This window comes from Rhizopus microsporus (assembly GCF_002708625.1).
Source record: "Rhizopus microsporus ATCC 52813 unplaced genomic scaffold scaffold_8, whole genome shotgun sequence".
In the NCBI taxonomy this organism is placed as follows: domain Eukaryota; kingdom Fungi; phylum Mucoromycota; class Mucoromycetes; order Mucorales; family Rhizopodaceae; genus Rhizopus; species Rhizopus microsporus.
This window is the reverse complement of record NW_019671923.1, coordinates 28,694-55,862: the sequence shown is the minus strand read 5'-3', so window position 1 is coordinate 55,862 and position 27,169 is coordinate 28,694. Positions and strand designations below refer to the sequence as shown.

The 27,169-nt window shown below is 37.1% G+C and overlaps 8 protein-coding genes across 8 annotated transcripts; 4 read left to right on the top strand and 4 right to left on the bottom strand.

Annotated features, from left to right (window-relative positions):
* Positions 1-1,377: 1,377 nt before the first annotated feature.
* On the top strand, positions 1,378-1,855 carry RHIMIDRAFT_251378 (tubulin-specific chaperone A-like protein; the record flags this gene model as incomplete). Its single annotated transcript, XM_023610835.1, has 4 exons — positions 1,378-1,421; positions 1,477-1,582; positions 1,634-1,720; positions 1,778-1,855. 4 exons carry the CDS (start codon positions 1,378-1,380, stop codon positions 1,853-1,855), a joined length of 315 nt encoding a protein of 104 aa, XP_023466110.1.
* An 81-nt stretch (positions 1,856-1,936) lies between these two features.
* On the bottom strand, positions 1,937-2,811 carry RHIMIDRAFT_251377 (uncharacterized protein; the record flags this gene model as incomplete). Its single annotated transcript, XM_023610834.1, has 5 exons — positions 1,937-2,044; positions 2,113-2,227; positions 2,275-2,412; positions 2,465-2,685; positions 2,731-2,811. The coding sequence occupies 5 exons, from the start codon at positions 2,809-2,811 to the stop codon at positions 1,937-1,939; spliced, it is 663 nt and encodes a 220-aa protein (XP_023466109.1).
* A 118-nt stretch (positions 2,812-2,929) lies between these two features.
* Positions 2,930-4,157, bottom strand: RHIMIDRAFT_251376 (Zn-dependent exopeptidase; the record flags this gene model as incomplete). The annotated part of the gene is made up of 6 exons (XM_023610833.1): positions 2,930-3,114; positions 3,164-3,245; positions 3,292-3,552; positions 3,604-3,738; positions 3,785-4,002; positions 4,052-4,157. The coding sequence occupies 6 exons, from the start codon at positions 4,155-4,157 to the stop codon at positions 2,930-2,932; spliced, it is 987 nt and encodes a 328-aa protein (XP_023466108.1).
* A 3,824-nt stretch (positions 4,158-7,981) lies between these two features.
* Positions 7,982-9,305, top strand: RHIMIDRAFT_226414 (uncharacterized protein; the record flags this gene model as incomplete). The annotated part of the gene is made up of 4 exons (XM_023607566.1): positions 7,982-8,144; positions 8,192-8,302; positions 8,357-8,707; positions 8,775-9,305. The coding sequence occupies exons 1-4, from the start codon at positions 8,025-8,027 to the stop codon at positions 9,303-9,305; spliced, it is 1,113 nt and encodes a 370-aa protein (XP_023466107.1). The 5' UTR covers positions 7,982-8,024.
* Positions 9,306-9,422: 117 nt separating this feature from the next.
* On the bottom strand, positions 9,423-10,508 carry RHIMIDRAFT_237329 (uncharacterized protein; the record flags this gene model as incomplete). Its single annotated transcript, XM_023608741.1, has 1 exon — positions 9,423-10,508. One exon carries the CDS (start codon positions 10,506-10,508, stop codon positions 9,423-9,425), a length of 1,086 nt encoding a protein of 361 aa, XP_023466106.1.
* A 609-nt stretch (positions 10,509-11,117) lies between these two features.
* On the bottom strand, positions 11,118-12,009 carry RHIMIDRAFT_215100 (phosphotransferase KptA/Tpt1). The gene is made up of 3 exons (XM_023607276.1): positions 11,795-12,009; positions 11,365-11,731; positions 11,118-11,315 (listed from the first exon to the last, which is right to left on the bottom strand). Exons 1-3 carry the CDS (start codon positions 11,918-11,920, stop codon positions 11,185-11,187), a joined length of 624 nt encoding a protein of 207 aa, XP_023466105.1. The 5' UTR covers positions 11,921-12,009; the 3' UTR covers positions 11,118-11,184.
* Positions 12,010-14,341: 2,332 nt separating this feature from the next.
* On the top strand, positions 14,342-15,868 carry RHIMIDRAFT_237327 (uncharacterized protein; the record flags this gene model as incomplete). Its single annotated transcript, XM_023608740.1, has 9 exons — positions 14,342-14,351; positions 14,403-14,511; positions 14,562-14,880; positions 14,932-15,059; positions 15,117-15,197; positions 15,249-15,473; positions 15,534-15,610; positions 15,660-15,742; positions 15,791-15,868. 9 exons carry the CDS (start codon positions 14,342-14,344, stop codon positions 15,866-15,868), a joined length of 1,110 nt encoding a protein of 369 aa, XP_023466104.1.
* Positions 15,869-20,413: 4,545 nt separating this feature from the next.
* On the top strand, positions 20,414-27,141 carry RHIMIDRAFT_131668 (uncharacterized protein). Its single transcript, XM_023605554.1, has 13 exons — positions 20,414-20,525; positions 20,578-20,761; positions 20,819-20,966; positions 21,031-21,177; positions 21,235-21,848; positions 21,901-22,049; positions 22,100-22,247; positions 22,302-22,523; positions 22,575-22,769; positions 22,823-25,744; positions 25,805-25,984; positions 26,035-27,046; positions 27,097-27,141. Exons 1-13 carry the CDS (start codon positions 20,518-20,520, stop codon positions 27,108-27,110), a joined length of 5,943 nt encoding a protein of 1,980 aa, XP_023466103.1. The 5' UTR covers positions 20,414-20,517; the 3' UTR covers positions 27,111-27,141.
* The last annotated feature ends 28 nt before the right edge of the window (positions 27,142-27,169 follow it).

The following is a 27,169-nucleotide window of genomic DNA, read 5'->3' as shown; positions in this document are numbered from 1 at the left end:
GCAGCAGAAGCACTTAGGTTTTTACTAAAAATAGATGAAAAAATCTAGTTTTCTCATCATCAGAGTAAAATGTATAGCGTCGCTTATTGCATAACTCCATATCAACATCATTACTCATTTCATTTGCAGTTGGATGTATTGCAGGATTAGAACTTTCTGAAGGTTTATTCTTTAGAAATTGAGTACGAGAACTTATGGTTTCGATAGCGAACACCTCCTCATCAACATGTCCTCGTCCATCATAAAAAAACCGAATACTCATTTTGAATAACTGTACTGTAAAATAAACTGAAACAGGAAAAAAGCAAGGAATTATCGCTCCATTTTTATAAAAATAAAATGCCAAACAATTTTGTATGGTAATAATAATCACTAAGCGACAAGTAAAAATAAACAAAGTTCATGACACGTGAACACGACTTCATTGTTGGGCGACATCACTTCCTGAAATGACTTCCTTTACGCCCTTCGGTTCCCCAAGCCTAGCTCTCACCTAGTCTCAGCGATGGCCGATTATATGCTCCCTACTACATGAATTAGATCAGCTACACCATAGCAAATTGATCTCTACCAAGCATTCATTTAACCTTTCATCGATAACCCTACTCATTAACTTCCGTTTACATTTTTTACCCTTGTACTCATGAGGGGTTTTTTCGCTAACATTCACTTCCAAACGGATTGAACGGGTCCGGACGGACGTTTACTATATTATTTTATTTTTGCGCTCATTTGGACTATGAATAAAATATCATGTTTAAACAAAAATTTATAATACAAAATATACAAAATATGGCATCTTGGGACGACATTACTTTCTGGAAATAGTGTAGTTGTGGGGTCATTTCATGAATACCCACGGACATTCGTACTAGGAATTAATGCATTTTCTGGCACCTTATCTGGCTTCTCGAAGGTAGCCTTCTGGAGCGTGTAGTTATCATCGTCTTACGCCCACACATGTCATCCAATGCCTTCACATGCACAACTGCTTCTATTTTTTCTTTTCTATTGATGATTCACTTTCCTTTTGTCTGAGCAAGCTCCCCATAGGCCTCAAAATCACCAGCGACTGTTGTCAAATGACAACAATAGTGGATAGTCATTACAGGACCTTGAATACCCTAATCGTCTACTTCACATCGAAACATACTTTCAAGTCATTGATAAAGGCCATTTTCATCCTTTGATTATCGTCGCGAAAACAATCCATGCTGATTAATGCTCAGGTCTTTTTTTTTTCGCTGAGTTTTTTCAGTTTCTTGTGATACTTTGGACAAGCCGGGCAAGTTACTTTGGTCTGTGGACTCCGCGCCTATAGGTCTTTTAAATCTATTTTTTTGGTTGATCAACTGCTAGTCTTCTTTTCTGTTGCAAATGCCCATTAGTCAATTAAAAATAAAAACAAACGTTGTTAAACGGTAAAAAGAGAGCTTAATAATAATAAACAGTTGTATAACCTCATTTTTGTCTCAGTATTCATAAAGAATATCTCAGTTACGAGAAGGAAGCTGAACACCAACAAAAGCGTATTGACAAGCTCATTGCTGAAGGTGCAGATGAGGCCGACGTAAGAAAACAGGTAAATAGAATATAAAATTAATATAAGCATATTAAACATGTATAAAAATAGAAAGAAGTTCTTGATGAAACATTTCAAATGATCCCAGACGTCAAAAAGAGACTCGCAACAGCTTACCAAGACTTGCAAAATCAAATTGTCAGTAATTTTGAATGTAATATTTGATGGAAGAGTAACTAATTCATTATTATTTAGGAAAATGGTGAAAATACAGATCTTGATGAATTACAAGAAGCTCAAAGCATCCTTTCCGAGATATCCACAGAAGTTTAAATCGCATACCATTTGGAGCCTTATTTTACTAAATAAACCGTTTTTATCTGATAACATTATATATACACAAAACCCTATTTATTATCCTGTTGTATCCATTGCATCTACAGTTTCCACAGTCGGTTCTTGTTCCGTAACCATGTTTACTTTTTCTTCTGCCGTCAAAGCTTCGACAACAGGACCAGTAGACTAGATGTAGATGATATATCAGTCAATAATCCCAAGATGACTCCCTCTTCTATGAATATTATCTTTACCTCAACAAAATCATCCAGTAGTTTATCAAACTGATCCACTTTTCTTTGCACCTTGATATTCTCTTTTATCAGCTGTACCTTTCTTTGTTCAAGTACCTCTTTTTGTTCTTTTAGCCTAATGTCGTCTTAATAAAGGAACACGATATATATCTTTTTACTTACTCTGCTCGCACAACAAGTTCATATTTTAATCGATTGATCATCAATTGGTGAGGATTATCTGAATCAATAAGATATTCTGGTCCTGCTTTTGACTGAAACTCTTCTATTGGTATAAGTTCAACATCCTGGTATACAGATCTTTATAAAATAAAATTATAAATTATACTTTATATAAAACTAATTGGCTTACCTAAATTCACGACATTGAACGATTTCTTCAAGAATATGTCTCTTTTCATACATGACGTCTTGTAATTCAACTTGCTTTTTATCCATATGATCTTTAGCATCTGATGTTGATTGTTTACTGTCTCGCATAGAAATGTATGAATTGGCTTGAAGATCTTTTAGTCTGTCAAGACAATTTTGGATTTGCTCGTACTCGTCAGCATCATAATCACCTAGAGTACCCTACTCAATGTGAATCTAAGCTTCTTTATATAGAAAATTAATTACATTTATCTTCTTTTGCATATAACTTGTCAAGATGGTCTCAAGTTCTTTTGATGCAATTTCAATTGAATCTATTGTAGGCATTTTGTTAAAGACCAAAAAAAAAAAAGGAAATTGTTATTTCCGCCCTCAAATGAGTGTTTTTTTTTTTCTCTCAATTTTTTATTTTATTTACTTTCATGCACACAAATACAAGATTTTTTTAGTCTCGTACGTGAGAAAGTTCAACAGCAAAACCAACGGCGACCTTGGCAAATTCCTTCATGTGGTCAAATGAGAGGTTTTCAATAACATCTCTTGTTGTATGAATATAAGGATTTGAATTATCAAATTCACTTTCAATAGTGAAAGCAGAAGGGAATCCAAGTTTGCGCCAAGAAGCGTGATCTAGAGCGGTATTGAGTAACATTGAACAATTGATTCTAATAGATCTTACCACTGCATGCATAGCCACATTCTGTCAAACTGTAAGGGATTGCAGCATAGGTATCAACCAAAGCTTTCAAGAAATCAGTCAACTATAAACAATTAGTAACAAAGATACGCACTTTAGAATATAGTTACTTTTTCATCCACATGGTCCGTAACGATGCCAATGACTTCCTTATCCTTATTTTTGCCAATGAATCCTGTCATGTCATTCTGTAGCATTGCAACAACTCTCTTTCCTTCTTGATAATACTTGTCGGCTACATCTTGACTGCCCAACAAACCAGCTTCTTCACCACTATACCAGTGGAATTCAACAGGTCTTTCGGGCCTGAAGCCATTGTGAACAAGACTGCGGAATGCTTCCAAGATAGTAACAGTGCCACTGCCATCATCCTAAGGAATGATGTGTCATTATCTTGACTTTCTTTTTTATATGAAACTTACATCAGCACCGGGTGAACGGCCGAAGGAAGGAAGCCACATGTTGACAGAGTCTTGATGAGCGCCAACAATGACAACTTCATTTTCAAGGTCTTTGTTGGAACCTTCGAACCGAGCAATAATGGAGAATTGGTCCCACTAGTTTATGTTTAGCAATGGTTTGTGTAACAAAGATAAGTCTTACGGAGTGTTCAAATTCCTTGACGGACACATGATCATTGCCTGATGCAATATCTCTAATTTGTTGTATCAACCAGCGGCATGACTCAGCGCCGTACTTGGACTTGTAGTATCTGTTTCGGAAACTGGTAAAGTGTGTCAACACGGTTTCCATAGTATCAGTTGTCAAATTGCCAATGAAAGGTTCGGCCTCTTGTTGGTAGATAGCCTTGGTAGGGATGGCTATATACGAAATTAGGTTTCTATCTAAGACTTTTATATATAAACATACCGGGTGTCTCAGCAGCAAAAGAGGTTACTGGGGTGTTAGGATGGTCTGTGATATCCATAAACTTGATGCCAGCACGGAGTAAAGCTGACTTATCACTTTCGGTCATCCATTTGGGAGGAACGTCATCACTATTGTCAAGTATGAGCAATGCTTCACACAGATGAATTAATAAGTTACTACCTATATTGTATCAATCTGCGCTGAGGTTCAGGAACGTCAAAGATTCTAATTTGGTCAATCAAGGGACTTGCATTTATAAGGGCAGCAAGAGCAGAGAGGGATAAGAAGGATAAAGATATGAGTTTCATGTTTGTTTTTACGAAAAAAAAAAAAGGGAAAAGAGTAATGTGAAAAGACGCAGGAAAAAGATTGTCTGTGAAAAAAATGTCGCTTTTTCAAAATATCGTAAAATCGCTTTAGATACTTTTTGCCTTAATTGGAAAGTATATTCAAACTATGCCAAAGTCGAAGCAACCACAGGCAGAACCTTCTGCTACTAAGGCTGAAATAACTCACCTTCAACAATAAAACAACTCTCTCGGTGGATGTTTAACTAAGCCTTCCCCTGTCGCTGAATTGGCTGGTTCCAGCCCCTCCATTGTTACTCATCCACCTGAGTCACCTGGCAGTGCCAGCTCTCTTAGAAACAACCTTCCTCCGCCAGCCAAGGTTGTAAGTTCTAATACCACGAAACCTCCTTCAAGCTAAGCTGCCGCTCTTCGTACATTTCGCCATTTCTCTTCAAATCAAGGTTTCAAATACCTTTATGTTCCTGCCCAGCGATGTATCCCAATCGGCCAACTACTGTGCCTGCATACCAACAGCAGTCATGTCCTCAATGTGTATTATTTGGGCCGCTACCTTGTTATCTTATTCACAATGATTGTGGATCGGAGCTCCATTCACAGCTAAATTAGTTTGCAAGTATTGTTCGCGAAGAGTCTGACCCTCTTGAACCCGCAAATTTTCGTGACCTGACGTGCTCCAAATGGTATCACCAAGATAAGGTCATCTATACCTTTGGTGCTTTCGCTGATTGCATGATTTGTGCTATTTGTCTTATTAGAGCTCCTGCTGCACAATTCTTTGCTGAAATTTTTTCATACCACTGATAAATGATTCTATCCTGCACTTTGTTGCCAATACATTTTTATTCTTGGTCTCAAGAGTGAATGCCATAACTTATTATTCAATTTCTTAGAATAATACAGACTTTGACAATTATATCCACACTGCGAGTCTTCCCTTTCAAGACAGGATCTCTGCTATAATTTTAAAAGAAGTTATCAATGGTCATGCTTCTGCATAAAGCATTATCTAGTAATATAGTGTAAATAAGGCCTTTGATTATATATGTTTGTTGCTAGATATTGTTTAGAAGAAAGATGGCTTCCAGCTCTTTTAGTATTATACCATTATGTAATATGAGTTTTATGCTCAGCTGGATAGTGTCGTAGTTGAAGTATTGGTTGTAGTAGTAGTATTTATAGTTAGTACTCGGTAATGTATAGAATAAAAGCAAAGAAGTGATGAGTCTCTGCTTTATCCTTTTTTTAAATGTGCGAGTAGGAGCTCATAGCAAAAAGAAATTAGGTCTTTTTAAAAGAGGCCGGAGTACTAACTAAGGTACATGTAATTAAGTCAAATGTAATCCCACAGGTAAAGATTAATATTAGACATGGTCAAATACGACAGTAGTTAATCCAGCCATCTCTCGCGATGTATAGTATTGCTACGCATTCAGAATATGTGTAATTGACTAGTAGACAAAATATCACCTAATTTTGATAACAGAATGTTGTCGATGCTCATACGCAACAAGGCCTCGCTCTACCCTCTTTTTGTACCCGTCTACTTCATAAAAATAATAGTACATAACGTGCTTATGCTTATAAAGGATTTCATACTATGAATAATATATATAATATGAATTATGTGTTGATTATCCTTTTGAACTATAAGAATGTATGATCAAAGAAGCTAAGTTAAAAGAGTGTATATGCTGTTTTGAGAGCCTTTGTTACTATTAAGGTAGTCGATATACCATTTCTCGGCTTGGAAAAGGTAACACAACACCACTGTAATTGCGTCAAAGGATTAATAAAGTAAAGATCATCTTTTTTCAAGTAGGTTACTTGCTATAGGGTAAGCTTTGTCTATCCGCGGATCGACAATACTCAATAAAGAAACAGGTAGAAAAGAGAAGTTGATAGCGCAATTTGGTCATGTGCGTTATTGATACTTTAAAGCTTCCTTGTCTTACGTTCAAGATTAAGTGGTCAATACTCCTTCGACTATTTTGGAAGATCACATCTACAGAAAAATTGAGTCATATTGCAGAGGTCGGATAAAAAACATTGCTCAATGCTGGGAGTTCCTGGATTTGGGCTACTCAACCAACCAATCACAGTTTCAAACGGGAAATAAACTGGGGAAACCTTGTGCTCCCATTGTGTTCGTGATGAGGCTTAGCAGCCATAACATGACGATCGTTCAAGACAGAATAACAAGGAATTGACAGTGGGCTTGGTAAGTAGTAAACAATTAGTACAATAATGGCATGGGAATGGGATCGCTCTGGGTCTTTGTTAGTGGAATTGGCACATTTGGGGTCATGTAGAGTGTGAGCATTACCGCGTGTTCACGTTATTTCTTTTATTGTACTTGTGTTTCATGTCAACAGAACTGCAGATTAATTAAGCTGCCAAAACTACGATCAGCATTCTGAATGATCATAAAATAGCTGTATTAATCATCCATTCGCCCCTCAACTCGGCCAAACAGTGCTTTAGCATTTGTAATAGACTATTCGATATTGTCAAAAAGGTCATGTAGCGACTTCTAGTGCTACGTGTGTGCCTGTGTCGCTGCCATCTCTTTAAAGTATCTACACTCTTCCCATGGCAAAAAAGCGCCTAGTCTTTTGTAGTTAGGATTACAGCAAACTCAAACTCTGCCAGTATTTAAAAGGCTAAATGAGAGACTCAATTTATAGATTTGGTTGCAGTCTATTCCGTAGTTGCTACAGTAGACCTTGATTACCCTTTTGGTTCACAATTTATATTTCTCAAGTGTGACAATGAGAAAATGACAGTGGTTATTTTTTACGTGATGGACCAGAACAATAGGTGTGCTAATCGAGTAAAACAAAAAAGGACACTATTTAGTAAGAACTCATGACCATCATGGAAGGTTGTTCATGTCATCTTTCCATATATATCAACTAGATTGCATACAAACTGCATAATCCAAGAATAATAGCATTGGTGAAGTTTTATTTACTGATTATTTTCATTACTTGGAGCAACTGTAGTCTCTTGAGGTTCAGATGTGGTGACTTGATCATGATGTTCTTTTTCAATCGCAGTTTGAGGAGCAGGGTCATCTGTCGAGAGTTTTTCATGTTTACGCTCTTGATGATGCATTCTTGCTTCTTCTTCAGTCTGATCACAGCTGGTTAACTTGCGCTTTCTGCTACCAGGCATAATCAGTGGCTGCTGCTGCTCTTGTTGCTGTTGTTGCCCATCTCTTATAGGATAGAGATAGTAATAATCATCCACAATTCGCTCCAGAGAAGAATCCCAGACAGGCACATCAAACATCTCTTTAAAACGTGTACGGACAGGGTTCGTTTTCATTGTTTAATAAAAAAGGGGGAGAATAAGTCTCCTAAGATATGCAAATCATTCTACATGGTACATTCCTACAATTTTGTCTGGAAACGTAATCGAGGGCGCAAATGAAGATCCTCTGATGAGTATGCATCATGAGGCACAGTTTTGTAGCACAGAAAGATAAATTAGATGGTCATTAACCAATAGCCTGGGCAAGACTATTTCTTTGTACCATTGGCTTGATTTGGTAATGCATAAGGTGAGAAAAATATAACGTATGAAATCGCCACTTTTATCACATTACCTTCTTTTACCTCGTTTTTCTCACTCCACTTTTTCATCCTTTTCTTTTTTGTTTTATGGCCGAACAAGATTTCTTCGATGCTGGAATCAATACCTCATTCACATTTCAATATTCCATTGCCAACATGACAACCATACCTACTACTACAGGCAACAGCTTTCAAGTACAGAGAAAGGTAACTAGGAAACGAAATACGAAAATAATATAGCTCACCTATCCTAGTTCGATCCATCCATTCATCGATCTTATTATCTTCCGCCAATCAACAGTGACTATGCACTACAGCAAAGAGACTTTGATCAACAACAATGGAAAAATAACAACGTTTCACAAGTAGATTCAGCATTAACATGAATATAAACATGTATTTACCTTATTTCTATCTAGACACCTCAACATATCGTTTCCCCTGAAGCCATCAGAGAGGCTCAAAAGGAAGAATCAGAGGAACCTGATAGACCCTTTTCAAAATTCACTTCCTTTCTTGCACTAAAACAGCGCAGGGTGTCTCCTGAACCCAAATATATTTCATCCCCATCCTCGATTAAAGTCAATAGCGATGAGATTAGGATTGAAGAAGAATTGATACCTTATAGTAGTGAAGATGATGATATAAAAAAGCTCCCTAATTTATTCAATAATGACCTAAGATCTAAACTACTAGAGACATCATCCAGGATGACAGTAGCTGAAATAAGTAAAGATGTAGTAGGTGGTTGGTGGAAAACAATGCCTGATGTAAGAATATCTTGATTCACTTCATTCCTTGCTTATCCTTCATATACACAATATATACATTTCATAGGACCAACGGCAGTACTATATTAAGCAAGCTACCATGTTCAAAGAGGAACAAAAATATCCTGATTTTACTTACTCTCGGAAGTCTAAACCTGAAAAAAGACAGTTAGTGGATCCTGTTCTATCCCAGGAACGTTCTCAGCAGACAACACCAATCATCAGTGGGCCGTCCAAAAAGAGATCAAGAAAGTCTAACCTACCTGAAGGCCAGAAGGACCCTAGGGGACGTAAAAAGAAGAGGCATAGACATCCATTTGCACCAAAACATCCTATGTCGGCTTACCTTTACTACCTTGCTGATGTTTATCCCAAAGTGTCACAGAATTTCCCTGGATCTACTGTGGGGCCTATCAGTAAATCGATATCGGCCACTTGGCATGCCATGTCTGCAGAAGAAAGATTACCATGGAAACAAAAAGCAGAATCAGATAAAGCAAGATATGCTAGAGAAATGGAGGTTTATATGGCAAAAAATAAACTACAAGAACAACAACAGCAACAACAAGCGTCATTAAGTCATTCTATTGTACAGTAAAATAAACTTTATATCCCCCTTTTCTCTCGTCTTAGTGCATATAGAAATGCATTGGGCAAAAAATCCATTTTATAATCGACTTGCATTCGAACTAATGCAGCATGGATTCTTTTTATTTTAGCCATGACTTAGAGGCAGGATGATTAACTCGAGTAAGTCGCTGATCCATCTTTCCCTAACATTAGTCCATTCTTCATCCATGACGAGTGTATGTCTTTCTAAGTCAACTAATGCGCCTGCTAGATGCCTCTCTGATCGCGCACTGCTTACTAATGTTAGCCATGTCTCTCTTTCTTCGATCCATGCTTCCGATACGGCTGTCCAAAGTAAGGCCATCTCCAGCTGAACGAGTTGAAAGGCCACTTGATCAATGCTGTCTGGCTCTCTAGCCAACCATGCCTGTCTTTTGGATAACCATTTGGGTGATTTATGTCTGTTGTTAATGTGTGATTCATACAGTCTGATCTTGCTGTTGAGTAATTTAATGCTGCTCAGGACTGAAGTTTCGTATGAGGGTGGCGCTTCGTGAGATGTAGATGGTATAGAAAAGGCTGGTGGTGGACTATCGGATCGAATGATTTCATCCTCAGTTGTTGGGTTATCGTTATGTTCTTCTTCTTCATTATCTTCCTCAATATCTGCATCACCATGTTGTTGTATATCGATCAATTGCTGGTGATTATCTTCTATATGATCACCCCGAAGAGAATCATTGTTAAGACTATGTTGGCTACTCCTATTTCCATTACTGTCATTATTATTAATATTATTATTACTACTGCTGCTACTAGTACTGCTGCTGCTGTCACTACTGATAGCATTGCTCATGGTCATATTGTTTAGGCTTTCTTGATGTTGCTGAAGTAGTATTTTATCAAGTTTTTCTGATAATTGGTCCATCTTGATTTGCATTTCAATAGTTGTTTGCATAAGGGTATTAGTTGAATCATATTCGGGTACATGAATTTCCCAAATGTTTTCGATTGTTGAATCAGACACCAAGACTCTCTTGGGTATTATTTCCTGTAGATTGACATCAAGTTGAAATGGAATAAGTTTTGAACAAGACAAGAGAGCGGTTGCTTTTGGAAATATATCTTGAATATCACTAAAGAGGATGACTTTATCTTGATTTATCTTTCTGATGGGTATTTGGTAAAGTATGTTTTTATATTCTACAAGTTTATATAATGTCTCTTCCATTTTAAATATAGTAAAAAGAGAGAGAGAAAAAAAAGGGATATTTACATGACTTGTTTGCACTTTATTAGCACACTGATAAAAAAAAAATGATAATTTCAGACAACAAATAATAATAAAAGAGACAGCAAATAATGATAAAAGAGAGCCCACAAGCAAAAGAATGAATAAAGAAATGATTAGTAAATCAGTTATTTACATTGATATTAAATACTTACATTACAAAGAAGAGGATTTATAAGAGAAAAAGAATAGACATTTAAAAAAAATTATTAATATCTTACCCGAAGTGCATTAAATAGGGCTGGCGATAACCAGTCCAGAAAGAGTAAAGAAAGAAAGAAAGAAAGAAAAAAGAAAAAAAAAAAAAAGAGAGAGAGAGCGAGCAAGAAATAGATGGGACCAAAGTTTGGTAAGAACCAAAGTACCCCCAGATAGCACCTGTACTGTTTTGGTTTTATGACCTATAATACTACAAAGTCTCTAGCAACTTTTTCAGTTACGTGTTATTCATAAGAGTTGACCACATTTATCTTCTCTTCTCTCAAAAAGACAGAATTCTTTGTCTTTTTAATAATAAAGAAAGGATTGATAATCAACTAAAGCGTAACTGTTATTGATATTTTATTGTGTGCGCATAATTTATGAAAAATGTGTATTATAAACAAAAGTGCGTGATCTAGGATGGTTGCTCATATAATACATCACCATGTTTATCTATAGCCTTTTTAAAATATTTTGGAGGAATGGTTCCATCAATACCATCTGATAGAATAACATCATTTCTAGACTTGTAGAATTTGATTCCATCTAAAGTATGTTAATAAGCTCTCTTTATTATTACTATGATTATTATTACCTCTCATTGCTTTATCAGCATCAATAAAAATATATACTTCGCTTGACTTTCTTACACCACTTTTGACGTTAGGATCATTTGGTAATCCAATAGCAAAATGAATATGTATTCTATTCATTTTAGATAGCCCATCATTTTTGATTGATTCCCATGCTTTCATTGTTGTGCCATGGATAACAGGCGTAGTCACCTTGTCTAGTTTTTCTAATAACTCATCTGTATTGATCACGGGAATCGAATGACCTTGAGTGGCTCGAATATAATATACATCATTCTCTTCCTTCAACTCAAATCTCTTTTTATCATTATGATCAACCACGTATTGAATATCAGGATAGGTCACATCTTTGAATCGACGTAGCTTTAGCTATCATCCAGATAATTAATCATCATCATCACCATCATTATCAATACATAAAAAAAAGCTTACCAAATCATCAAGTTTTATAAACCCATCTGGAGCTATTTTCAAATTTTCTTTTAGTGCTCCGTGTCGAAGAACATAGGAAAGCTTTTTGGAGAGACTAGTAACTTTTTCTTCTGGCTGACTAGACATGGTAAACAAAGAAACGAGCAAGAGAAAGTGAGAAAAAGACCTGTCAAATATAAAAATTGAAGGCGGACTTTGATTTATGTTTGCATTTCATCGCTGCGTCGTCATACAGTGTATGGGTGATCAGTAAAAAAGTGTGCTTTTTGATATTTAGCAAGCTGGTGAGATTTATTTATTTCATCAAAGTACCATTTACAGAGCCTCCAGCGTCAATCGGCGGCTCTTGTATTAAGCGATTCAATGTCATTAAGTTTATCTTCCTTTATGTTTTACAACACCAGTCCAGAACTGTTCAGTGAGATTGAGTTCTGACGTAATAGAAGAACAATATACTTCGCCAATTGAACTTGAAGGCCATTATTTTTTTAACTATACATCTTGCTGTCCGTTTTATTTCATTCGTCTATTCTTAAATGAACATTACAAGGGATGCTGCCCTCTGTATGTATTTTTGTGAGGAATACACGGACGATTGTGTTAAAAAATGCAACGAGTAAAGGCAATGTCGAGACATGCTACAATACCTCTCCAAAGGAACCAATTGTTGTTTAAAGCCTCGAATTATTGATGATCCCTATACATACAGAACATACCGAGAGCCTCAAGAATTAAACTTAGTTGAAGAAGTCAGAAAAAGAAAGCAACTTATAATTTTGTTTTAGAAACAGATACACCAGAAAATAGGGCGCTTCTCTGGGACACTACCTATGTTGTCACTTTATATATTCATACCATCAAAGCGTCTACCTAACCTAAAGCTGCCCAGTTCACTCTCTTCGATACAAAATATGAATTCATCATAATTACACTTAAGGATATTGGTTCTTTGTTGATCAAACTGACGGCAAAAAATTAGAATAGATAATAGCACTTCTTTTTTAGCTCTTTCTCCTTCTTGAGGGGAAACAAACCAATATGATGAAAAGTTTTGTTGGGCGGTATCATAGGCAGTGGATAGAGGTAGCGCCCGTAGTATTAGTCTAACTTCTGGTGCATGTAGTGTTTCCATTTTTAAAAGCAAAGCCAGACAGAAATTCAAATAGTAGAAAAAAAAGCTTTATTTATTAGACGATACTTATCATGGTAAGCCCAAGTAATGGTATAAGCGAAATACATAAAGGTTCACGACAGACATGCTAGAATATTTCCAATTTGCTGATCATAATATTTGTTTGACTTCGATCAACTTTGCTAGGCTTTTGTCACGTTCCTATCTCATTAAAGATTTGTTGAAAGTATATCCTGTTATAAAGAAAATAGTCATTGAAAACTTTACTTATGATAACGAAATTCTTCTGGACTCTCAAATTCTGATGTCAGGTAGTCAGCTACTTCAAAAATATTACCGTAGAAAAAAGTTGATTCAACAATCAAAATAAGAGAATAACATAATGCATGCTTTTAATGAAAACAGCTAGGAGACTTGTGCTCGAATATCAAAACTGCCTTCCCGTAACGAGAAGCTTAGAAAAAATGGAGTAGCTCAGATAGGATAATGAAAGTATTCAAGGAAATTACAACGGAGGACTTCTCGATCTATATTCGACGTTCTCTTACCTTATTTGAACCGTGTTTGCATAAAGAACATAATCTGAAACATGACTGATCTCATTTCCCAAAAAAGGCGATCTGACTGATCTTGAAAATCGAAGACTCATCGCTCGGATCAACACCAATGCCTGCTTGCTTAATGCACGATTAATGCTCTATATGGACCGTTTTGGGGATCCCAGCAAGTACAATAGCCTGCTTGTCTTCTCCGCTCTTTTCCACAGCCATTTTCATCAATATTAACGGCCACATCACATCCGTTTATTTAAATGTGTAGTATCCACGCTACTATCCAGTGCTTAAATATAATATATAGTGTTGAACCTAATATTACTATAACATCTGTTACAGCTTAATCAAATATAGTTAACTAAGTTTAAATACATCAACTTTTTAATGTATAATTATAGGTTGTGCTATCATCTCTGTTCTCTTTATTTCGAATAAAGATACAACATAGTCTCATCGTATTTTTTACTTTGTTTAAATCTATCCAAAATTTAAATACAACAAGAAGCGTAGACTTGACCAAGATAATCCCAATATCGCTCCTGCTGTTTAATATCGTTTTCAACTCATTTCTTCGTGCCATCTCAGCAAACCCTGCTATCAAAGTTATCAATGGCTATCAAATCTCTTGGCCACACTTACTCGATGCTCTTGTCCGTCTGCCCCTTGAAGCTATAAAGATTCTAGCTTTGTTCCAATGATACTTTGGCGCTTTGAACTTACCTGATGATACGAATCATTACTGTTTGTTGGACGATGGTAAAAAAAAAAAAAAAAACGCGACACGTCAAGACGCGTGGCATCAACAAGTCACGTTACAAAAAAGTCAACAAAGGGGTTTTTCTTCTTTTGTCGGATTGAACTATGAGCGATGGTACCAAAATTGTATGCATCAGCTCCATGTAACTAAAATAGATATTATTAGACCTTCTTAAAGAGCTTCATGAGGAGATTAAGAAAGAACAGGAATCAGACATTACACCTGTCAAATCACAGACTATTGATATGGACTACCGAACAGGGTTTCGTTTAAAGTGTGTATAATACAAAAGTTGCCTTAAAGGAAGCTAACCTTTTAAAAAAGACGTCGCCTTGTATCAGAGATTAATTGTCAAAAAGGATTACAAAATGTTCGATTCATTCCCCTAAGTCAAGTTCATCCCTACATTGCAGAGTTTCATACTATAAGAGTGGGCATCAAGCCTTCAAAGGACTGGGCTACGACAGGCGTGATCGATCAATACTTTCCTCAAGACAGTTTTTGTGTTGTTAGGATAACCGATTTGAGAGGAGAGCATGTTCATGTTTATATCACTGGAAAAGCATACAAACAGTATGAACGTGCTATTGGTATGGGATCTATTTTGGTTCTGAAACGACCAGAATCTCTGTGTCCTCCAGATGTAAAGAAGAATGAATGAACCAAAGAGGCCTTTATTGATTTGTTTGATTAGACAGGAAAGGCTGCTGCGCTTCATGTTGATCAAGTACAACAAATGTGGGTAATGGGTCAAAGCTTAGACTTGAAGCAGTGTCAAGGATATACAAAAAAGGAACAAAGATGTCAGGAATGGATAGACATGTAAGGAGAAGGAAAATGGACAAGCTATTTGTAATATAGTAACATGCATGCATACAGACGCCAAGGGGAATACTGTAATGAACATTTAATGAAAATCTGCAGTTATTCTAAAAATGGTCGAATGGAATTAGCATCAGGGTAAATTTGACTTTACTCAGACTATGTATCAAATGCTAAGCATATTCATAGAGATACTGGCTTTGATATTCGATGGACAACAGTCATCAAAAAGTCTGACGGTTCAGTGTCATATCAAGCAATGAAAAAACCAGAACAGGTGCAAAGCAGTACTCAAAGTGCAAAAAAGGCTCTTGCGTACTATATCAGAGGAATAGGATTAGTCACTATCACAGGTGAACAGTTCAAGAAGAAACCAAAGAAAGAGAGTGACGGAATGGATAAGACAGCTATAGAGTAAGAGAAGAGAGAGGTAGATCACGTTGATTTTTAATTTAATTACCTTTTTATATATAGACAAATACTTAAAGGGAGATATGATCCTGGTGCACAAATGATTCGTAAATTAAAAGGAATTAAAGAAGAAGAGCCAGGTAGGTTCTGTTTAGTGATGTAATTGTCAATCATTAATATTATCAATAGAGCATTTGCTTTCTAAAGAAGCGCTAGTAAAGATGGGGATAGGTAATGGCACACCATTAACTAAAGAAGAAGAAGAGAAAAAGGTAAGGAAAATAAAGATGTGGTGTGTTTATAACACTATTTCATTATAGAAACGAACATTTGACGAATTGAAAAATGCAACCAAACGACAGGAAACCAAGAAAAAGCCTCGATACATAGAACTCTAATGTTGCATGATTCTATGACCAGTAAAAACCCAATGCTCCCTTTTTTAATCAACTGTTCAAATGGGTTCATAAAATAAAATAAATGTTCGCACCATAGCAAATTGCTCTTACAAATGAAGGCTTTATCCTTTCTCTTTGTTCTTTCTTGATGCTCGATTTATTCTTCTGATTTATCTTGTTTCTTAGGAGAGCAATCCTTCCTTTACCAGCATCATCGATTCAACAATTACATGGATGTGCACGACATCTGCGGTTTCTTCGACCAGCAAGAACCCCCTTATAAGTACAGGCATATATATGCCAATTTCATGCAGCCCCATTCTGAAGAGGGAGCACCGGAAGCCTATTAAAGCAAGACAATGAGTATAAATGAACCAATGGATTAAAATGTAATGGTGCCTTCACATAACATGCCGAAGGACATATGGCCTCCGATTCCCAAAAACAGCTGTCTGTCCAAGGACGACCTTATCTGCTTTAGCAGCTTGGCAAAATCTTCTTCTTTATACTTGCTTGTTGTATATGGTCGCTTTACCTCAATAAAAAAGAAGTATGTGTTTTTGCCTTTTGTTTGGAGGCCCAGAAAAAGGTTGGATTTCTTCTATTACTTGCTGTTTCGTTTATTTTATATATGAGCGTGACAACATAAGTCAGTATACATAAAGCAAAAGAATGGTAGTAGCACTCCCATCCCATAGACTGCGTCTTTCTCGCAACCATCAAGAAATATCTTTGAGAAGACGGGCATGGTATACTTGCTTGTAAATATGGCTTCTGAATTCTTACTGATAATTGTCTTGTCCTTCATGAAATGCTTACAAAGGTCATAAATGGTCTTGTCCATCCTATCCTTGACCACAAAGTCTTATTCTTCGAAATCTCCCTTTTGTTTGTCAAAATCACTATTTATGTTTCATTAACGCATACTTTATTTAAATTACATAAGCAATAGCCATACAAAGAAGCTTGGCTTTATTCCATCAAAGTGGCTTGTTAAAACCTTACCTTCTTCGGCTCTTAGATACTTCGTAAATCACCTGCTCAAGCCCGTTCACAGGAAAAATGAAGGATGGTTCTTGGAGCACTCCCTCGCTTAACCAAATCTAAAAGAGTAACGTTAGCGATATAGACGAATGATGGCAAAAAATAATTAAAGATAACCCTCTATATAGCTTTTTTACTAAGGGCAAGACGAAAAAAAAAGAAAGCTCATTATTACAGAAAGCATCATTTTATATGCATGCAGGATTATTACGTGGTCAATCAGAATTGAGCACATGCTAGTAGTTTGTTTTGGTAGTGTGCCAGGAACCTCCCTTTCAAACACTTTTGTTTGCAGTTGGTGTGCTTTGGGAATTACGACTTCAGGTTTTCGTTTTGCTTTGAAGAATCCAACGATATACTCCTGTTCGGTGATTGGTATCTCGTCCAGGTGTAGTATTTTGTAAGCAGAAGCAACGGCGAATCTTAACCTGTTGAGATAACGATTTGCGTAATGCTTGTCACCAAGAATTTGAGCAATCGTTGTGTATTGTAGTCTGCTGGAAATTGTAGAGGATCATCGTCCTTGCGCCGACTTGTCCATCTTTGCCAATCATTGCTATAGATTTTGTGAGTTATGCTCCTGCGTGTGAGCATCAGGAAATCTAGAGCTTGGTTACCTAATGAATTAGTTGTCTCTCTTTTTTCCTGATAAGTTCCATACGACCATCATCCGTCTGCTTATCTTAAAATCCGGTTTGTATTTCAGTACTGAGTCGGCCAATAGACTGCTCGGTGTATCTTTTGGTGTTTGATTTGTTGAAGTACTCGTGGTATGAATCTCCTTGTGGGAGATCAATACAAACCTCCCTTTAGCCAGTTTTGGTGAAGCATATCTATCTTGAATGATCCGCCAAAGCCGATGATTTTGTTGAAAATTTTTGTTGGCATTGTCGTTTCTTGTAGAAATTTTGTTTTCGTTGTATGTTATTGTCGACTTGGTTAATCTGATCGAATGTTTTCTTTTCCTGGGATATGTTGATATTTTACTTTTATATTGTATTGGTTGCAAACTTTTTGCATTGTTACGGTCAAGTCTTGAAGTATGCAGGATGCTGAACCCGATCTTCCACTGTATTTTAAAGCTGCTATATTACCCGTAGATATCTTTACCTTTGCACTTGCGTGAAGACGGAAGGCGAAGAGGATTGTTTTTAATCCTCGTGCATTGACTGAAAGCTTGCTTTCTTGTGATGTCTAAGGTCCTGTCGCCTTTTCTATGATTGAATTTTCCCTCATCCCAAGTCTGCCGCGTCGATGTGAATAATCAGCTGAGGTGCCTTTTTTGTCCTCTATATTAGTAATTCACTCCGTTATATTTATCCGTCTTATACTAATAGTCATCATGTGAGATTAGTCCATTACTATTATTATTTAAATTCAATCTACATTTAGCATTGTGCTTGCATTAATTTAATTTGTCACATGTCGGATAGTAAACTACTGTACTAAACTCTGTTTTATTTTAATGTTGTCAGCGTCTTGTCTCTCATGGTTCAAGAGTCTCCTTATTATAGTTCAAATGCATATAGGGACTACTAATATCTCATCAGTTACTTAATTAAGAGCAATAAAGCGCTGCTCTTGGAGTATGTTACCAATTTGGAGCCCGGGTTGAAGGCAACAATGACTATTATTAGGAAACTGTAGTAACCTTACACACATAAAATACATATACGTATATATATATATAGATATAGATATAGGATTGCTTTTATTTTGTCTTTATCTGTCTACTATGTTTAAGGCGCCCATTCTATACCTCTTTATGCTTGTAGCCTACATTCTGATCTTAAAGTTTGAATGTGTTCATGCAGATCCAAGCTGTAGCAAGAATGCAGAAACGGTTGTTTGTGTTAACTCTGTGGATGGAACAAATGTAAGAGCAAAAGTATATGTTGTAGCCGGAAAAGATGGAAATTCTATCCCTGAATATACATTAAAAGTGGCAATGGACAAGTTTATGGGAGGAACCTGCACTGTTGATAAAAATTCAGGATATATGCTTTGCGTAACCAGAGATCAATGGAGATTCTCTAACTGGTCTGGATACATTGACATAGAGTTTGCTTGCACTAACAAGCTATACAAAGCATATGGAGCAGACTGGAAATCAAGAGATTATTATTGTAGAAATAGATAAAAAAGGAAACACTATTTACTACCATTTGAAATATAAACAACTGCTCTTGACCAATAAAAGAATAGCCCAGCTTTACTGTACCATAGCAAATTGTTCTTATTTAAATTTTGCGACAAACGAAGGCTTTATCCTTTCTCTTTGTTCTTCCTTGATGCTCGACTTGTTCTTCTGATTTATCTTTTTAGGAGAGTCAGCTCTTCCTGTTGGAGATAGTAATATAGGGTTGCCATGTCAGATTTGTTTGAATCCTAGAATATAGTACTTTCGTAAAGCGCTCCAAATGATACAGGAACTTCGGTCCGCAAAAATAATTAGCTGTCCAAGGACGACTTCATCTGCTTCAGCAGCTTGGTGAAGTCTTCCTCTTATTGATACTTGTTTACTGTATTTGGGCGTTTTACCTCAATAAAAAAGAGATTCGTGTTTTTGCCTTTTATTTGATGGTCAGCAAAAAGTCGAGTTTCTTCCAGTTGCTTGTTGCTACATCTATCCCATTTGTGAGTGATAGTATAAATTTATTATTCGAGTGGAAAATAGAAGAAACTCAGCCTGCTAGTGTTTTTGTAAAATTAATGGTTCAATTCTTGCAGTAAAAGAAGGACGTTTTTATTAGAATCAATAAATCGAACTATTTGACTGTATAACAAGTTGTATTCCAAGGAGCAAAAGAGCTGTGATTTAATTTAATGCACAGACGATACGTAGTAGGCTATATGAGAGTGACAACATAAGTCAGTATACATAAAGCAAAAGAATGGTAGTAGCACTCCCATCCCATAGACTGCGTCTTTCTCGCAACCATCAAGAAATATCTTTGAGAAGACGGGCATGGTATACTTGCTTGTAAATATGGCTTCTGAATTCTTACTGATAATTGTCTTGTCCTTCATGAAATGCTTACAAAGGTCATAAATGGTCTTGTCCATCCTATCCTTGACCACAAAGTCTTATTCTTCGAAATCTCCCTTTTGTTTGTCAAAATCACTATTTATGTTTCATTAACGCATACTTTATTTAAATTACATAAGCAATAGCCATACAAAGAAGCTTGGCTTCATCCGAAGACCTAGGAAAGAGAACCTTCATTCCCTCAACATAACTTGTCAGAGCCTTGCCTTCTTCGGCTCTTTGGTACTGTGTGATGCACCTCTCTTGTTCGACTCTGTTAAAAGGAGAAATAAAAGACAATGATCTAATTCAATTTAAATTAGTAAACGAAACATTCGCTTGGGTAATTAAGATATTCCAGGAGCGCGTGATGAAATAATAGTGATGCATAAATGCTTCTCCTGCAACAGCTGGCTTCCTTTTTCAGGATATGGCTCTATTATTGGCTAAGAATTGACATATGCTCCTATTGGCTGGCATTTTAGTCTATTAAAGGTTCACTGTAGTTTTCTCTTTCTTTTCTACAAGTTACTTATTTGATTTTTTTATTTTTATTATTACTACTACTATTTTACGTATGAATAGGTACTTGGAATATATTTTACCGTTTATGATGTCTTAATAATGCGTAAATTAGACTTGGTTACGACTTGCATTCGCGCATTCTATCAAGTCTTGCAAGTGTATTAGCTGACCCCAAAGCTAATTCGACACAAGAAGAAGTTGAGAGACTTGTCTCAAAATGTCCACATGTATCAATTATTCCATTAGAAAATACCGAAATTATATCAACTTTAGAAGAAAGTAGACAAGTGTACATGGTAATATAGCTTTAGCTCATTTGTAACACAAATTGAAAGAATTGATCATTTTAAAAGACCTACCGCTGTCAAAATGCATTGGACGCTTTAGCAAAGTACGTAGTTCATGCCTGCGAACGAATACAAATCGAGCTCTTGCCTCTGTTGCTGAGCTATCTGAAGACCTTACCAAGCTTTCGGTGGGATAGTATTCTCCTTTCTAATGGTAAAAAGATCGTCCGAGTACATGCTGTAGTCACTCAATATATAAATATATATTTATAAACTAGGACCAACGCCTCCTGATAGCACTACCTTCAGTTTAGTATCTGGTTTGCTATGTATTGCAGATAAACATTCAGATTATAGTGACATAATATATGAAACACTGTGGAACTATGGAAGGTACATCATACAGCTAATGGAAACATGCAGCAGTAAGTCATAGCTATCAGTTTATGTTGAAATAATATGTCTAAGGGTATTTTATCTAGAGGAATACATCATCTACTTCATTTTACCCTCGTTGGCTGGTCTTGCGCGTGCCTTACAGGTCTCGCCTTTTCTTTATAGACCATGTCATCTTCAAGCTTTATGCGACAATATACAACCATTGATAGTAGACCAAACACTAGAGGCGATCAATCATGCTATTGATGTCTGTCTCCGAGAGCGTGACGCCAATGACTATAGTCGACAGGTTCTGGGGCACTATTGGGAGAACGGAATTCCTCTCAGTTCGAATCGTATTATTCATGATCTACTCGTCATTCTACGTAACGTGATAGCTAGAGTCATCACTGCAGCAAAGCCAGGCGAAGATGATCAAGAAATGAGCACTTTAGCTTTTCAACCAGGCACATTGCATCTGACAAGCAATATTGAGTCAGCTTGGACTCAGTTGATGAAAAAAACAGCTCACACTATTCAAAGCTTGAATCGTTCAGAAGGAGAACAGAATCTAAGAATAGAAAAGACATTGAGAGGAATATACGTAATGAGCTTGGGTTATTTTGATGATATCAGAAAATATGCAGAACGACGAGAGACTGAAGGAAAGACATGGTCTCGGGATTCTTATATGAATGAAATTATGGGAACAAGCTTGGTAAAGAGCTTGACTATTTGATAACGTCCTTATGCTAAGTATTTTTTTTTAGCAAGTGGCTGCTCTAGCTTCTGTCTACATGCATGAAGTAGACGATATATTGACAAACTATATCAATGAATGTCTTTTCAAGGGCCCAAGTTTATCCAACGCATGGATTTATAACGCATCCTTTGATGCAGCTGCACTATTAGCTATAAAGTATGGTCTACTCGTTTGAAATCATTGTCATTATGCTAAAGTAATTTTAGTTTTCCAAATCTCAGTAATAATATGATAAATATATTTTGTCGATTCTTGGCTACACCTTCTCTTGCACCTGACAAACCTACGACAAACTCTAGAGAGGAGACATCGATTCAAAAGTTTACCATCACGCGGCTTGCCCAATGCGTTCAGGTATGTAGTGGCACAGAAAGCAAGATGTATCTTGACGCGAATCCTTCTATTTAGACGTTAAATCCAGATCACAGATTCAAAGTGGCCATGTCTACAATGTATTCCTTGTTGAATGGGATACCACGATACGCTGAGGCAGATCCAGCAGAACATATTCAAAGCAATGCTAATAATCAGACGAATTCTGAACAATTGAGTGAATCACAAAGAGAAGAGATTTGCATCAGTGCTCTCTCTGCTATTGTTGGTGTAGCAGTCTATCTACAAGACGAAGAGGTAGGATGCTTATATATATGTCTAATGAGAAACCTTTTAACACTGTCTTAGATATCACGACAAGCATGTTCAATGCTAGCATCTCGTCGCAAATCACTTTCCTATATTGCAAGTGCAACCCTGACCAGAAAATTGGTTGACCTCGCCATTGTTAGTCCCTCAAGTGTATTTCGAGACATCATTAATCTATTTTCTGCTTTGAATCATGATTATCTATCAATGGATAACAAACAATTGACTTATGGAGTATGTACTTTACCTATTATTCTTACCGAATATCACTAATCATCATTCTTTAGGTTATAAATGCTCAATTAATCCTTGCTCAAAAGATAGAAGCGAGACCAGAGTTATATGAAACTTATTTACACAACTTGTTGACCCTCTTCGTCGAGAATGCAAATACTGTTCAACGCATGATAACAAGAAACAAAAAAGAATCCGAAATGCCTTGGCTCTCCAAGTTGGGCAAGCTTCTACCTGTCATCCGAGCACTATTGGAACATGATGACTTTAATCCCCACTTGTCTCCAAGCGAAGATATCACGACCTTATACCGTAACATGTGGTTTCACTGCGTTCTGTTTGGTTTTGTTACAGAGTCTATCTGGATACGTGAATGGTATGATTCTATGCTTTATATCGCTCAAAAGACACCTGTGCTTGTGATTGAAAGCGCCACAGACTACTTGGAAAGTGATCTTGAGTATAACACAATGCTTCGTGGTGGCAACATGGCAGATAGAGATATCAGCTTGATGAGACAAAAACTAACGACTTATTTGCCTTCAATGGCCTATGACGCCAAAAATTATTCCTTTGCTCAAGTCGTCTTTGCACTCACCGTCTATCACGTCGAAATGATGCGGAGTAAGATGGGTGATTGTAGCTTTATCTTGCGTTACTTTATGAACGACGGACTTACCAACAGTACGATGGCAAACTGTCTAGAGACGATTACAGATCGTGTGATAACTGCTTATATCCGTGATGCTTCTCAAAAGGCAGCATCTCAGGCACTTGATGACGAGCTCCGTAGTCAAATGAGAAATATACTTCAGCTTTGTTGTCATCGTCTTGCTAAAGTTCATGCGTTGGCTATAAAGCTTTCCGACCGAATCGTGACCAACTTCCCCCAAGTATTTGTAGACAAGCATTTGGTTACGCTCTTGCTTGAGCTGGTTCAACTGCTATGGAGAAGCTGTGAGGCGGAATACCGAGAAGAATACTCCCCTATATTTCACTTCACTTCTGAACGTATCAATGTGACGATTGAAATTGGCGATTCATTTACTTACAGAAAGGATATCTGTTCTCATGTTTATGAAAATGCTAAAAGATGGTTATTGACCTCGACAGATCGATGTCCTATGGAAATGAGCGGACTATTGCATGATTATCTTGTAGAATATGAGCGCTATGGATCTGGAGAGAATAGTGACATTACTCATCTAGGAAGAATACTGGCTCTTGAAGTAGGAAAGGCTGCAACCAAGAACGAAATACCTGTCAACTTTGTACCAAAGATACGCAATATACACCTGGATAGCTCTTCTGCTTTCATAGATGGCGTCTCAACAAGAAGATACTATACAGGTGAAGTGAAAGGACTTGATTATGTTGCAAGTTTATCGGATGATAGAGAAGAGAAACAGCAAGGCTCTACTCTTTTTGAACAAGTCCCTATTATGCTGTCAACATTAGATAGTTTGCTACAAGAGACAAAAGATCAACACAAAAAGATACCCATCGATCGTTTACGACGAACCATGCTGCAGGCAGCCAGCTTTGTTGTTTTATTGCCCTCAGTACACCCTGATTTAATACGCTATCTTGTTAGTATTCCCGTTCGTATATTCACACCCGAGTCAATAGAAATTGGCATAGACGTATGGAGTTGGTTGTTGATTGAACGACCCGATATTGAAGAATGCTTGATGATAGAGATTGCAAATATGTGGACATGGGCACAACGACACAGAAAGGGCTTATTTTGTCCAATGATTAATGCTAAGCATCCGTTTATGGGTACAATGACATATGCTCCCTCTGACAAGTCCATCATTGATAAGAACAATCGTGCTGTGACACTCTTGTTTGCTCCACATGTTGCTTGGATCAAATTTTTAACAGGCAGATTCTACGCTCTCCGTCACCGTAGTAAACAGTTGACACGAATCTTTGTCTCTCTCTTGAGTGATACCTTCCGCAACTCTCACTTGATGAGCACGCACCCATTTGCTCGTCAACCCCGATTTCGACTGCTGTATCTTGGAATCAAAGTGTTGCAATCGACTCAGATGGAAGCACTTTCAGAATGTCAATTTAGAGATCTTGTCTACAATTCTGCGTTCGATTGGTTCTCATCGCCGCCAAAATGGCATTATGGATCCCGCAAGAGTTTTGCACTAGCAGAACATAAGGCACTATCAGATTTTTATCATATACTGACAAATGACACGCCACGTCTAGTAGATTTGCTCACATCTGTTACACCTTCTCCAAACAAGGGTACCAAGACGCCCGAATATTACACCCTTTTTAAGAATAAGACTAAAGAAGATATCCTTCGTGAACATAAATTAGCAAAGCGTTTGCTACTACTGCTTATGGACAGCGAGCTATCACGGCTCTCTGTTTGGTGTAATCCCCTGAATGCGGTTGGGCCTGGTTATATTGCAAATTATTCTGGCAATATCGAAAAGTCAATTACGACAGATGAAGGATGGAAGGATATAGTGAGATTTGCCTGGCAAATATCGCCCAAGGTAGCTGTCCAAATGGCAGCACGTTTTGCACAACCTGTTGTTCAAAGAGAGCTACACATCTTGATCGCGAACAATACAATGGATGTCATTGATGTACCTGAGGCACTTGAAATCTTGCTAGGCGAGAAAGTGCACGCTAATTCTAAGCTTGACTTAAGATATTTGAAATACTGGACCGCTGTTCCTGCTATTACTGCTACTACTTACTTTATGCCTGCTTTTGGAAATCATCCTTTCCTACTACAGTATGCCATGCGAACACTTGAATACTATCCTGTAGATACCGTCTTTTTCTATGTACCACAAATAGTCCAAGCTTTGAGATATGATGAATATGGCTACGTTGAACGGTATATCATGGAAGCCGGGCAAATTTCTCAACTGTTTGCTCATCAAATCATTTGGAACATGAGTGCCAACTTTTACGTTGATGCTGACAAGGATTGCACAAAGGTAAGCTTTACTCTAAACATGTAGGCATGTACTAATTGATTTTTTTTTTTTCTAACAAAGCCTGATACTTTAAAGCCAGCACTCGAAAGAATTATCAGCAACTTGGTAGCTTCTTTTACTGGAGCAGATAGAGAATTTTATGAACGAGAATTCAAGTTTTTCAAAGAGATCACTGCTATATCTGGCTACCTGAAAGAATATATCAAATACGGTCAAAACGAAAAGAAGCCTATGCAAAAGGTACTTATAAGATTCTGTACAAGTCCTTTGATTAACAAGGAATTATTTAGAAACGCTTGGATGAAGAGTTGGCCAAAATCAAGGTTGATGTCGGCGTCTACCTTCCTAGTAATCCTGATGGTCATGTTGTAGACATCAATCGTACATCAGGTAAACCTCTTCAAAGCCATGCAAAGGCACCCTTTATGGCAACCTTCAAAATTGAAAAAGAAAAAACTGGAAAGGATGGCTTGGATGAAAACATATTTAAAAATGACAATGAATACAATGATGAAGAGAACACAACAATCACACTTTGGCAAAGTGCTATTTTCAAAGTAGGCGATGACTGCCGACAGGATGTCTTGGCGTTACAGCTGATTGCTGTTTTCAAAAACATCTTTACGAGCGTTGGATTAGACCTTTATGTATTTCCTTATCGTGTGGTTGCTACGGCTCCAGGACGTGGTGTCATTGATGTCATTCCAAGATCAATCTCTCGAGATCAACTTGGTCGTGAAAAGGTGAATAGTATGTATGACTACTTTGTAGCCAAGTACGGTGGCCCTAGTACAATTGCATTTCAAAGGGCACGTACAAACTTTGTTCAGAGCGCAGCAGCTTATTCACTTATCTCGTATCTGCTTCAAATCAAGGATCGCCACAACGGTAACATCATGCTGGATGATGATGGTCATTTGGTACATATCGACTTTGGTTTTATCTTTGATATTGCACCAGGTGGCATCACGTTTGAGAGCTCACCATTCAAGTTGACAACTGAAATGGTTCAATTAATGGGTGGAAGTTCAGAACAGCAGGCATTCAAACACTTTTCGGAACTTGTTATCAAGGGCTATCTAGCATGTCGACCTTATGCCGATCAAATCATGCATCTTGTTACTCTCATGCTTCAGTCAGGATTGCCTTGTTTCAAGGGTGATACGATTAAGCGAATGCGTTATAGATTTCAAACAGACAAGTCAGATAGAGCTGCTGCAGATTTTATGATACAGAGAATAAAGGATTCTTTTGAAAATCAAAGGACAGTCTTGTATGACTACTTTCAAAAGATCACAAATGGTAAGTTCTATAACACATACTTGTTTCTCCGTATTAAGATTAAAACATAGGCATTCCTTATTAAACCACTCGCTTTTATTTAATCATTTGATTGTTTTCAATAAAAGAGTCTTGCATTTATTC

What these genes read in the sequence shown, in the direction of transcription:
- RHIMIDRAFT_131668 (XM_023605554.1), top strand. An exon ending in GCTAATGGAAACATGCAGCA is followed by an intron (nt 21,178 to 21,234) that starts GTAAGTCATAGC and finishes TATTTTATCTAG; the next exon opens with AGGAATACATCATCTACTTC. An exon ending in CTGACAAGGATTGCACAAAG is followed by an intron (nt 25,745 to 25,804) that starts GTAAGCTTTACT and finishes TTTCTAACAAAG; the next exon opens with CCTGATACTTTAAAGCCAGC.
- RHIMIDRAFT_215100 (XM_023607276.1), bottom strand. Translation starts at nt 11,920, where the DNA reads ATGTCTAGTCAGCCAGAAGAAAAAGTTACTAGTCTCTCCAAAAAGCTT. An exon ending in TTATAAAACTTGATGATTTG is followed by an intron (nt 11,732 to 11,794) that starts GTAAGCTTTTTT and finishes TCTGGATGATAG; the next exon opens with CTAAAGCTACGTCGATTCAA. An exon ending in TGCTGATAAAGCAATGAGAG is followed by an intron (nt 11,316 to 11,364) that starts GTAATAATAATC and finishes AACATACTTTAG; the next exon opens with ATGGAATCAAATTCTACAAG.